Source organism: Belonocnema kinseyi, chromosome 8, assembly GCF_010883055.1.
Source record: "Belonocnema kinseyi isolate 2016_QV_RU_SX_M_011 chromosome 8, B_treatae_v1, whole genome shotgun sequence".
Taxonomy (NCBI): Eukaryota; Metazoa; Arthropoda; class Insecta; order Hymenoptera; family Cynipidae; genus Belonocnema; species Belonocnema kinseyi.
The window spans coordinates 25,463,675-25,477,935 of NC_046664.1; the positions used below are offsets into that span (position 1 = coordinate 25,463,675).

At 24.5% G+C, this 14,261-nt stretch overlaps 1 protein-coding gene across 1 annotated transcript in view; it reads right to left on the reverse strand.

Moving 5' to 3' along the window:
- LOC117178415 (tyrosine-protein kinase RYK-like) overlaps positions 1-14,261 on the reverse strand; it is a 102,475-nt gene that overhangs the window by 40,221 nt on the left and 47,993 nt on the right. Inside the window, exon 4 of the mRNA XM_033369842.1 lies at positions 2,550-2,751. Coding sequence (XP_033225733.1) covers positions 2,550-2,751 — 202 coding nt within the window. The remainder of the gene's footprint in view (positions 1-2,549; positions 2,752-14,261) is intronic.

Genomic DNA, 14,261 nt, shown 5'->3' on the forward strand with positions numbered 1-14,261 from the left:
AAATTTAAAAAAAAAAGAGATAAACCTTTAGAAACAAATAAAATTTCTACAAAAGAGTTAAATTTTTAACTAAAAATTTGTTTTTAATACATTTTTAATTAAAAAAGAACTGGGATTGAAAGAGATAAATCTTCTAACAAAATGGTATAAAACAGTTAAATTGTCAACTAAAAATTATTTTAAAATGAATTTTCAACGGAAGTGATACATTTTTAACCAAAAAAATGAATTTTTTACAAAAAAGTACAAATTTCAACCGGAAAATAAATTTTTTTAGCATGAAAGATAATTTTCAAGCCAGTAACATGAACATTAGTATTAAAAATTGCAGACAAAAATTTAATTTTAAGTAAAAAAAAAGCTATTCGCCAAATAGTTCAATTTTCAAGTAAAAATGGTATTTAAACTTTCAGCCAAGCAGTTGAATTTTCTTTAAAAAACATAAATTCTCAACGGAAAATGTAATATTTGATATTTGACGACATTGAAGTTTACCACAGATATGGAAAAATGACTATTTTTGTCGTTATTTTTGTTTATTTATAAAAAAATTGAAAACTCTTATCAGCTATTTTTCAATTTTTTTAGTCCAAATCAGGCAATCTGTGTGGGCTATACTTTATTTCAAACAAAAAAAGTCATTTTGACCTACTGTGCGGCACCCTGCCAGATCCCTGATTGGATTCCTATACAGAAAAACAAACGAAAATGGCGAATTTTGAAGCAGTTCATTCACAGATTTTGAGGTTTATTTATTATTATTTTCTACTAAATGTATAGTTTGTCAGCACAAAAATAAATAGTGTCAACAAATTCAAAAGAACTTCAAAAATACTAGAAATTTTTTCTTTTGTGATTTATCATGTGCAGAAATTTCGAAAGGCCTCTAGTTGGGCTCTGACTAGTTTTCTCTATCTCTAGTCGAGCTATAGTGGGTGAAACTAGTCAGAGCCCTATCTAGATCCTAACCCTAAAGCCCCGGGGGGCCTACTAGACTTTCTAGTAGAGTTTGTAGTGGGATCAGCCCCACTATAGTGTACTGTCACGCTACTGGCAGCCCGTACTTTTATCCGTTCAACATCATATGACGTATACGCTCCAAATATCATTGATAATTTAAAAAATTAAAATTTCATTCAAACATTTTGGTTAATTTTAACCACTGTGCGTAACCGACCAGTTGGAACTCGATGAGGAAGCTATCCTCATAACCTACTGCTTAAAAAAGTGAAAACACCATATATATATATATATATAACCGAAACCTGAAATGTAATTTTTTCTAAGCATTTAACATTTTTTATAAAGGTGGGACTTATAATTTTTTTTATTAAAACAAGCATACGGTCCACCTCTACTTGACATAAATTATCTAACTTCAACTAAAAAATATCTACCTGACTCTAAAGAAAATATTTATTAGTGCCGTAAATCAAGTTTTAATGAATAACGAGTGTAAGTAATCATAAAAACATTATTTCTGCATACTGGAACCTTCAAAAACCACAATATCATATTTTAGGCAACATAAGATTTTAGGAGTTCTCTGGTCGGGGCCCCATCAGATACCATACCTATACAAAGCATGGAATTCTTCACTACAACCTGGTAGGGCACTATCCGTTTTTTCTAGACTAGATATTCTGATAGGGGCCCCAATCAGTTTTTTCTAGAGTGGATATTCTGATGGGGGCCCCAAACAATTTTGTCTAGACTAGACATTCTGAAACAGGCCCTAACCAGTATATTTTACACAAGTTAATCTGATCAGGGCCCCAATCAGTTTCTTCTAGACTAGATATTCTGATCGGGCCCCAACCAAATTTTCCTAGACTAGATATTCAGATAGGGGCCTTAAATAGTTTTTTCTAGACTAGATAATCTGATAGGGGCCTTAACCAGTTTTTTCCAGACTAGATATTTTGATAGGGGCTAAATCAATATCCTCTAAATTAGATATTATGATAGGGGCCCAAACAAGTTTCTTTTTGACTAGATATTCTGATAGAGGCCTTAACCAGTTTTTTCTAGACTTGATATTCTAATTAGGGCCCCGACCAGTTCTTTTAGACTACATATTCTGATAGGGGCCTCAGCAAGTTTTTTTAGACTAGATATTTGGATAGGGGCCCCAACCAGTTTCTTCTAGACTAGATATTCTGATAGGGGCCTTAATAAGTTTCTAGACTAGATATTCTAATAGGGGCCCCGACCAATTTCCTTTACAATAGATATTCTGATAGGGGCCCAAACAGTTTCATTGTACTAGACATTTAAATAGGAGCCCTAACTAGTTTCTGCTAGTCTAGATATTCTGACAGGGGTCCTTATCAAAACCCAACTTCAAATAGGGAAAGAATGGAAAATTTCTGCACGTGTGTTGTTACTAGGTTTAAGAGGGAGAAAAAAATAAATGCGAAAAGAGGCTCTTTCTTTTAGCGGCAGCAGTAAAGATATCATGCCCATAATTTATCAAAAATTTTGCTGCTTCAGAATGCATTCTTTTCGAGAATAAAAGTGGCCGAGAGAAATAATTTTGGGTTACCTACCTGGCTCAGGTGTGTTACATGGCTCGCAGCGTAGTAACTCGCCCGCGAACCACACGGCCTGGCGTAAAGTGGCTCCATGTCAGCGATGGTCGCGTAACTTCCGGAATTCGCACTTCCGGGTCGTGTGTCAACTCGTACTAGGACAGAACTTCCGGCCAAACCTGTGCCCGCAGCAGAGTAACTGCAGCAAGGCAGTGTTTTCCTAAAAAAATGCCACAATAAATAAAGGGATATTGCATTATTAATTTATTGTACGAGAGCTTTCCAAAAATAATGTAGAATAGTATTATTAATATTATCTGAGCCTGTTAAGACTGTCGTATTCAGAAATTTAATTACAAAAACATAGTACCGTCAAGGGCGGCGATTATGCATTATTCGGATCGAATATTGATGAAAATTTATTTTTTATATTGCAACAAAATGTTTATTTGTTATTAATGTTTTTTAATGACATAATTAATAATTGTTTGTCCACAAATTACGTAAGACGATTTGCGAGGAGTTAAGTTTGGGGAAATCTGATGGTTTTTTAAAAAAAGGGGGAGGTATCCTAATATTAAAAAAAGGCTTACTAAAAAAAATTATATGCAAGGATATTAAAAGTTAGAGGATATTGTATCAAAATTTTATTTTGTCAAATAGTTGATTTTTTACAAAAGAAATTAATTTTCAACCAAAAAAATTAATTTTGCACCAACAAATTTAGATATTCTACAATATGAATAAATTTTTAGTGAAAAAGTTTTATTTTCAATGAAAAGATGAATCTTGAATTCAAAACACGATTTTAACTAAAATCATTTATGTTTTACCAAAAAGATCGCATTTTTCACAATATAAAAGAATTATTAAACAACTAGTTGCGTTTTCAACTACAAATGATGTATTTCAAACCAAAAATTGAACAGTGATATTCACATTTAAATAAATAAACCCTAATCCAAAAAAAAACGATTTCAACCAAAAATTAAATATTTAAGTTTAATTTTGAAAAAATAATTAATTTGGAAAACAAACAAATCTAACTAAATAGTTTAATTTTTAACTAAAATAATAACACTCTAAGCCAATAAATAGTTTGTTACCAAATAATTCATTTTTAAGCAAAGATTAATTTTAGACTTTTCAACAAAACACAAGAAGTTTTAACACAACAAATTGAATTTTTAAACAAAAATAGAATAATTGTATTTTCCGTTCAAAAACAAATTTCCAACCAAAATCAATTAAAAATGGTAATTTTTTTTAAAAATCCAATAGTTAATTTTTCGTTGAAAACAAATTTTTTGCACTTTAATTTTTGTCACAAAGTAGTTGAATTTTTAAACACGAAGATTTAAGTTCGTTTTAAAGTAATATATTTACAAGTAAAAAATATAAACGTTTAAAACCCAAAAACTGAATAATTCAATTTTGAGTTGAAACAATTAATTTTTATCAACATTTATTCGGTTAAACTTTAACAGAAAAAATAAATGGCTAAAAATAAAATGGTTAATGTTCAACCTAGAAAATTAATTTTTAATAAAATAGTTGAACTTGCAACCAATTAGTTGAATCCTGACAATAATAAAATTTCAATAAAAACGATGAATTTTTAATTAAAAAAGAATTGTTGATCAAAAATAGAGTACTTAAATTTCTATTTAAAAAATAATTTTCAACAAAATAGTTCAATTTTCATGAAAATAGTATAATTTTTAAACTATGTGTACAATATTTTGGCAATCATTCAATTGATAAATGCTAAATTTTATTCCAGAAATAGATGTAATATTAATGTCATAAATAATATGATGCAATATTATATAAAAATAAAAGATATAAAATTATTTGAAAATAAAAGATGTAATTTTATTATTATAAAGTTTCAGAATTTGTATAAATTGTAAATTAAGAATGGTAATTTTTACCCAGAAATCCAATAGTTACATTTTCAGTTCAAAATATAATTTTTACAAAAAAAATGTTGTTGACCAAATAGTTGAATTTTGAAACACGAAGATTAATGTTCTACCAAAAAAGCCGAATTTTCCACCATACATTCATTTTCAATTCAAAAAAATACATTTTTAATTAAAAATGGAACAGGTATACTGCTGACCAAGAAAAATAAATTATTAATAAAATGGCAAAATTTGTAACCAAGGAAATCAATTGTCAAACAGAAAGTTAATTTTCCAGCAAAAGGTAGAATTTTTGTAAGCATAAATAAATTTTCAATTAAAAATTTAAGTTTTGATCTAGAAGAAGATGCATTTTCAATCAAAAATTGAATACTTCTATTTTAATTTGAAAAAACTGACTTTGAACCAGAAATAAAAATCAAATTCTTTACGAAATTGTTAAAATTTTAACTAAAATGATGAGTTTTCAAGAAGATTAATTTTCTACTGAAAAAATACAAATTTCTTTAAAATACATATATTTACAAGTGAAAAGGAAAAATTTTCAACACCAAAAAATGGAATAATTAAACTTTGAATTAAAAAAAATTATTTTTATCAAAATTTCTTAGGTTGAACTTCAACTAAAGAAATGAATGGTTAAATAAATTGATGAATCTTAAAGCAATAAAATTAATTTTTCATAAAGTATTTTAACTTTCAACCAATGAGTTGAATTTTGATAATGATATATTTTCAACCATAATAATTAATTATTAATTAAGAAAGACACATTTTTTAACAAAAATAGAATACTTAAATTACTATTTTAAAAATTATTTTCCGGCAACTGTTTGTCAATCACATCATAAAGAAAGTTTCAGCAATATTCAAAAAATAGGTGTGACATTGATTTAATATATAATGAGATCAAATTTGATATAAAAATGAAAAATGTAATATTATTATTATAAATTTTCAGAATTTGTATGCATAATTTAAAAAAGTTCACTCTCGTGGTATTTACATAGATATTAATCCATTTCATTCTGTGACTAAAAGGAAAAATAAAAAGTGCAGAAACGTAATTTGATTGTTCGAGAGGGTAGGTACATAGGATAGGGAGCACTTTTCCAAACTTCACGCTCGATCAGTTCAGAAATCTTTGTAGCGTGTAAAATTACCATTTCGCCCCGGAGGCAAAAGATTGGGAAGAGGGTCCACGCCCTCATTTCTCCTTCATTATTAAAGTAGAGTGAGAAAGAAGAAAGATGAAAGTACCAAGGGCAAAAAGAATACAATCCGAACATTGATAACTTTCTGAAAAATTAAAAAAAAAAAGTCTTTCAGTATTTTGTTTTTATTTATGTTTAACTGTGTAAAAAATAACCTATAATCTTTATTTTCTTATAATATATATTTTATAATTAAAACAATTTTTCCAAGTTGTTTATTAAAAACTAAACTGGGTTTTTGAATCTTGAACTCTTTTTTTGAAAATTCATTTTATTTGAGGATTCTTCATTTGAGTTGAAAATTCATGGCTATTTTAAAATTGAACTTCTTTGCTTAAAATACTTTTTTCTGGGTTGAGAATGAATTCGCCAAAATGAAAATGAAATTGTTTTATTTTTGGTTCAAAAATTACATTTTAATTTTAATTTAATGTAATTTTAATGTATATTTTAAATTATTAATTTACATTTGAAACTAAAAATTGATATTTTATATAGATATTTCGAGCCGTTTGTTGAACTTTAATCTCGGCTCTCGAAAATTCCTTTTTATTTGAAGATTCTTAATTTATGTTGAAAATTCATCTCTGTCTAAAAATGAAACTATTTCTTTTTAATCATTCTTTTTTTTTTAAATTAATTCTCTTTAATGAAAATGTGACGGTTTCATGCATAGTTCAAAATAATTATTTTAAATTTTTAAATTTATACTTGAAATTGATAATTGATATTCGAAATTTAAAATTGACATTTTAAATTAAATATTGATATTTGAAATTGAAAATTGATATTTTATATAGAAAATTCGAGCCGTTTGTTAAATGTTGAACTTGTCTCTTGAAAATTTATTTTATTTGAAGATTCTTAATTTAAGTTGAAAATTTATCACTGTTTAAAAATTGAATCATTTTTCTTAAAATACGTTGTTTTTTGGAGGAGAGGGGGATTATTTTGCCGAAATAAAAATATTACTGTTACATTTTTGTTTCAAAATTAATATTATAAATTAAAACTTATAGTTTAAATTGGAAATGTATATTTTAAATTAAAAATTGACATTTCAAATTGAAAATTTAACTCGTTTGTTAAATAGTGAATTCGACTCTTCAACATTCATATCTTTTTAAAGTTGGCTTAAAATAAGTTTTGGTTTTGGCTGAAAATTAATTTTTCTCAATGAAAATGTAACTGTCTCATTTTTTGTTTAAAATTGATATTTTAAATTGAAAAATTATATTTCAAACTGAAAACTTATATTTTAAATAAAAAATTTATATTTTAAATTGAAAATTTACATTTAAATTTAGAATGATATTTAAAACTGAAAATTCAACTTTTTTTAAAATGTTGAACTCGTATCTCAAAAATTAGTTTTTTTTAAAGTTTCTCAATTAAAGTTCAAAATTAATTTCTAGACTGAAAATTTAGTTATTTTGGTTAAAATACGTTTTTTTTTGGTTGAGAATTTTTTTTCCGAAATGAAAATGTAACTGTTTTATGTTTGGTTCAAAACTTAAATCATAAATCAAAAACATATATTTTAAATTAATAATTTATATTCGAAACTCAAAATTGATATTTTAAATAGAAAAGTCAATTCCTTTGTTGAATGTTGTACTCGTCTCTTGAAAATTCATTTAATTTTAAGTTTCTTAATTTAATTTAAAACTTCATCTCTGTTTGAAAATTAAACTATTTCGTTGAAAATGCATTTTTTTTCTTTTAAAAACTCATTCTCTTTAATGAAAATGTGATTTCAAATCAAACATTTATATTTGACATTGAAAATTTATATTTGAAATCGAAAATTTATATTTCAAATTGAAATTTTACATTTTATATTGAAAATTCAAGCCGCTGGTTGAGTATAGAACTCGTCTCTTTAAAATTCATTTTATCTGAAGATTCTTGATTTAAATTGAAAATTCATCTCCGTTTGAAAATTCTTTCTGTGAAAAATTAATAGGCCGAAATAAAAATATAACTGTTTTATTTTTGGTTCAAAATTAATATTATGAATTTAACACTTATAGTTTAAATTGGAAATGTATATTATAAATTAAAAATTGATATTTTAAACTTAAAATTCAACTCGTTTGTTAAATACTGAATTCCTTTCTTCAAAACTCACTTTTTTTTCAAGATTCTTTATTTATTTCGCAATTTTATCTTTAGTTGATAATTTATATTTAAAATTTATATTGTTATTTGAATTATTTTTCTTAAAGTACATTGTTTCTTATAGTTGAAAATTCATTTGCCGAAATAAAAATAAAACTGTTTCATTCTTGCTTCAAAATTAATATTATATATTAAAAATTGAATTCGTCTCATCAAAATTCATATCTTTTTCAAGATTTTTTATTTATTTTACAAATTTATCTTGAGTTGAAAATTGAATTAGTTTGCTTAAAATAGGTTTTTGTTATGGTTGAGATTTATTTTTTCTAAATCAAAAAGTAACTGTCTCATTTTCGGTACAAAATTGATATTTTAAATTCATATTCTAATTTGAAAATTGGTAATCAAATTTAGAGTGATTTTTAAAATAGAAAATTCCATTTTTTTTAAATGTTGAACTAGTATCTTAAAAATGTCCTTTTTTTAGGAATATTAATTGAAGTGCAAAATTCATCTCTAGTTGCAAATTAAATTATTTTGCTTAAAATATGTTTTTTGTTTAGCTGAGAAGTCATTTTCTTAACTGAAAATGTCACTGTTTCATTTTTGGTTTTAAATTTATGTTATATATAACAAATTTATATTTGAAATTTAAAATTAATATTTAAAATTTTAAATTGATATTTTAATTTTCAAATTGAGATTTTAAATATAAAATTAAACTTGTTTGTTAAATATCGAACTCGTATCTTAAAAATTCGTTTTTTGGAAGATTCTTCATTTAAGTTGAAAATTTATCTATGGCTGAAAATGGAATTATTTTGCTTAAAATACGTTGTTTACTAAACAAATTCTTAAAAAAATTGAAAATTACACTGTTTTTTACGAATTTTGTTTTGTTTGAAAATTCAACAATTTGGTAGAAAATTGACAAAAATTAATTCTTTTTATAAAAGATTTATAATATTAGCCGAAAACAACTATTTTTTCTAAAATTGACTTTTTAGTCGCTTTAAAATTGATAATTTTCTGGTTGACAATTTAACTCTTTTTTATAAAATTCATCTTTTTGGCTTGACTATTAAAAATTTGTACGAAAATAACTATTTTGTTGAAAATTAATATTTCTGGTTGAAAACTCATCCACTTTGTTAGAGAATGAAATTATTTAATTAGAAATTGAACTTTTTCTTTTTATATTCAACTATTTTTTGGAAATTCATTTCTTCGGTTGGAAATTAGTTTTTTTTAGCTTAAAACTGACAATTTCTATTTTAGATACAAGTTAAAAATTTTTAGTTGAACATTTAACTACTTCATTAAAAATTAATATATCTTCATTGAAAAGTAACTTTCTGGTTGTAAATTTCTGTTTTTTTTTTTGTTTGAAATTTAATCAATATTTTTTGAATAAAAGAAAAATATGGATTATAGACCACTAGACAAAAAAGTATTAACATCAAATTATATACTACATTCAACTTGGTCAAAACCATAAAATCAAAAAATATAAAATTTTTATATATTTAAAAAATTAATCTCACAAGTATAAGGAATTGCGTCGAAATTAAAATTGTAGATGTTGTGCACAATTTAGAAATAAAAATCAGTATTAAAAAAATGTATCTTCCCACTTGAGAAAAAAAATTATTGATTGTTTTGCTGTCAGTAAAAACTTACACCAGAACCCCGATTTATTAAGAGTTTCGGAAATTGTCTGCAAATAGCATTTGAAGAAAAAAAAAAGATATTTAGAGGTGGCGCAATCTATATGAAGATCAACACGTATTATCCATAAAAAAAATAACATTAATTAAATGTATAGATACATCTTTAAAGCAATTTATTATTGTTTTCAGAAATTTTCTATTCGAATTGAGATTAAAGGTCACGAATTTCTAAAAAAAATCCATTTTTTGTCCACATTTAAATTAGAGTGAGGTAATAGTTCATTAATTTAAAAAAAGTAAATGGTTGAACAATTTATCATTATTGGTATTAATATTATCTTCAAATAATGTTTAAAATAGCGTTTTTCACTGAGATTTCCAATTTTTTAGTCGCCGTTCACTTGGATTGAGTTAATATTTTATTTATTATGACAGAAATAATTCCTTACACAAATTATTGTTGTTTACAGGTATAATATTCTTCTGTATTAGTACTAGGTTGTTCCGGCTTTTTTTTTAATTCTTTAACAATTGATCAACTTTTGCAATTAAAGCAAAGTAAAAATTTATTTAACTCAAAAACATTAATTGTATAAAAAATGTATTATTATTGTTAATAATATTTTCTTTGCTTCACAGTAGAAAGTTGCAGTTTCTTCTGAAAGCTTTAATTATTTGTCTATTTTTAACTTGAAATGTTCTAGCAGTTAATTAAATTCAGCAAAAGAGATTGTTTAGGCAAATAATTGTTGTTAATAATTATCTTCATCTATATGAATGCGGGATATTTGCAGATTTTTCTTACATTTTTAAATTTTTGATCAGCGCTGGAAATTTGCGGTTTAATAATAATTAAAGATTAGATAAAAAAAATATGTTAAAAAGTCCCATTCTTTTTCTTGGATATATTTTTTATGAAGAACGGTGTGCGGGGGGGGGGGGGGCTGATATAAAAATATGATTTTCTGTAGGATCGTTTTTTTCAGTTTAATTTTTTCAAATATTCGGAACAAAGCAGAAATAATTTATTTAAAAAAGTACTTCACTATTTGAAAAATTATTTTTGTTGAGCTTCACTTATTATTTGCTCATAATTATAAAGTCAAAGCTAAACTCAATATTTCGGAAAAAAATTCTAGCATTGCTCTAAGAGAATATAGTTATGAACAGTAATCAATTGTTTAAATAAACATGATTGTAAACTCGTATTAATTATTCAGTCACTAAAAGGCTTTGCATGAATCACGTGATTTCCTTATGGGGGGGGGGGGGGGGGGGCTAAAACTGGACGTTGTGGTTTATGGAAGTCTCGTAATTGAAAAATGCAAAAAAGTACATGAGTTAAAAAAACGCAACTTTTTAGCGCTTATCGAAGGGAGGATAGTTATTAAAAATTATGAATTATTTAATCAACTTCTCTACCAGTATTTATTACTTTAGTAAGTGAAAATTGTGTACAATGTTAAACAATTCAGAAAAACAGCAACTATTTAGCATTAATAAAGAAGAAGATAGTTATTAACAATGATAATTTGTTTAAATAATTATTTTTCGAAATGAATTATTTATTAACTGACTCTGAATGAAAAATGTACAAATAGTTGTGAACGTTAGAAAAAACCTCTAATTTATAGTATTATTTAAATTGAACATTATTAAAAATGTTGATAAATTGTTTCAAAAATAATTTTGGGAACTTTTATTTAATATTGAATTCAATTCAATTTTTGTTTTGTTTTAAAATTCAACAATTTGGTCGAAAATTGAACTGTTTGTATGAATATTCACTTTATTGTTATATGATTAATATTTTCCGTTCAAGATTCTACTACTTGGATATAAAATAAAACTGTTCGTTTGAAAAGTGAATTATTTATTTTTAAATTTAACTATTTTGTTTGAAAATTCGTTTTTTCTAATAAAAAGTCATATTTATTACTTAAATTAAACTGGTCAAAAGTTCGTATTTTTGTTGAAACAGACATTTTTAAACTTAAGTTTTAACTATTTTATTTTTGGGTTATAATGTATTTTTTATAGTTAAAAAATCACGTATTTTGTAGAATATTCGTTTTTATCGTAAAAAATTAATCTAATTGGTAAAAAATTTGACAAAAATGAATTCTTTTTATTGAAGATTTAAAATATTAGCCAAAAAAAAACTATTTTGTCTAAATTTAACTTTTTAGTTGCTTCAAAATTGATATTTTTCTGGTTGACAATTTAACTCTTTTTTATAAAATTCATCTCTTTGGCTTCAATATTAAAAATTTGTACGAAAATAACTATTTTGTTGAAAATTTATATTTCTGGTTGAAAATTCATCTATTTTTTTAGAAAATTAAATTATCTAATTAAAAATTGATCTTTTTCTTCTTAAATTCAACTATTTTTTGGAAATTTCCTTCTTCGGTGCCAAAAAGTACATCAGTTAAAAAAAACGCAACTTGTTAGCGTTTATCGAAGGGAGGATATTTATTAACAATTATGAAATATTTAATCAACTTCTCTACCAGTATTTATTACTTTACTAAGTGAAAATTGTGTAAAATGTTAAACAATTCAGAAAAAAGCAACTATTTAGCATTAATAAAGAAGATAGTTATTAACAATGATAATTTGTTTAAATAATTATTTTCCGAAATGAATTATTTATTAACTCACTCTGAATGAAAAATGTAAAAATGGTTGTGAACGTTAGAAAAAACCTCTAATTTATAGTATTATTTAAATTGAACATTATTAAAAATGTTCATAAATTGTTTAAAAAATGATTTTGGTAACTTTTATTTAATATTCATTTCACTTCAAGTAAAGAGTAGATACAAAGTTAAAAATTTCAGAAAAACTGCACTTTCTAGCAGTATTTTAAGGTCATAATATAAAAACTAATAACAAAATTTTTTGAACAATTATGTTTGTTAACATTAAAATAATTGACCTTCTTAATCTAGTAGAAGGTTGGACAAAAATTCGAACATTTTTAAGAAAACCGCGAAGTTCTATCTTTATTTTAAGATAAAATTGCTAAAACGATAATAAATTATTTTAACATTTTATTTAAACATCCAACTATCAGTATAAAGTTGTATTTTATGCATTAAAAATAATTTTTATTAAAAAAATTGCAAAAAATCATAGTTAGCCCCAAAAAATCACAACACCCACTTTTTCACTTATGGGGTTATTTTGGAACCCTATGAAACCGACTTATGGGAGCAATATTTAAAAATAAGTATTTAACTTTTTGCAGATTCTATCAAATTTCCGGGCGACATCTATGAAAATTCAAGAAATAAAATTTAGGTCACCCTAATGTGCACGAAATTCAGAAACTTCAAACGAATATGATTTGATAGTCACACGACTATTTGCTTGTACTCACTGTTTGAAAATTAATTTTTTTTCTCGTTGTTTACGTATTCAACAGAAAAATAGAAAAGTCATACCTGATAAAGTAATAAATAGTAGTAAATAAATTCTAATTTTCTCAGCCGGTGTTCATGAAATTATTCTGATAATAAGATGAAAAATGAAGACAGCTACCTACGTTATAATTCTTACATTTCCGCTTTATCTGGATATCGTTGGTGAGTTTTTTTTATTGGAATTTTTTAAATTAAAATTGTTTAAATTGCAGCGTTTCATAAATCATACAGTTTATTATTAAATTCAAAGATTAAATGAAGATTATATTTTTATTTCAAATCTTATGTATTTTTAACTTAAAAAATATTTTGTAATTATAAATTTTTACTTTGTCGCTATAAAGAATTATTTTCTAGCTAAAAGTATAAATTTGTTGAGTTTTTTTTTACAGAAAGAATGTTTTAGTGGAAAAACTGATTTTGTTTGTCTTTAGGGTTTTATTATTTCGTCCGTTTTGTTAGAAAAGCTATTATTTTATTGTTAAAAATACCAGTTTTTGAGAGAAATGTCATCAATTTCGGAGAAATAATCAACTATTTTTTATTAAAAGTTAAAAATCTTCTTTTGTTCGAACATCAACCTATTGTATGTGGACTAATAATGATAGAATATTTGTTTTAAGGTTTAAATGTTTAAAAGAAATCGCTGTTTTAATCGAAGAATAATCATTTTATTTCAAAATTCATATCTTTTTTGAAAATGAAACTTTTAATCAAAAGGACACATTAAAAATAAAAAATGGTTCTTACGTCAAAATATTTAATTACCGAATTTAAAAATTCTCGATAAATGAAAATTCTAGAAATAAAATAGCCGAAGGCTAATTAGAAATATTTCCAATTTGAACAAATAAAAATTTGTAAAATAATTAAATATAAAATTCTAAATGAAACAATTAAATTTATTTGATAAAAATTTTTTTGATGTTATATTATATTTTACATTTCATTATTTATCCATTACAAATTTAATGTAGAAACCCTTTGTTCCATATTTTCTTGATACCAGGTAACTCAGATTTACTGATAAGAAATTTTCGTAAATAAACGCCACATTTTAAAAAAACAACATAATATTTTTCGAAAACGAAGATGACATTATTTATTATTTCCTTCTTTCACATTTTTAAGATTTCTAATTAGTGTAATTTATTTAATAAATTGCTTTTAATTTCCATTTTTTGTTAGCAAATCGAGAGTAAATGAAAATAATGTCAAAGGAGCTTAAATTTTTGATTATTTTAGATTTTTTGGGAATTATTGGTAATTCTAGAAATTTTTGTGAATTTCAAAATTTTGGGAAATTTTAAAAATTTCGTAATTTTTGGAAACTTATCGATCATACATATATGGTAAGAATTCAGTACTT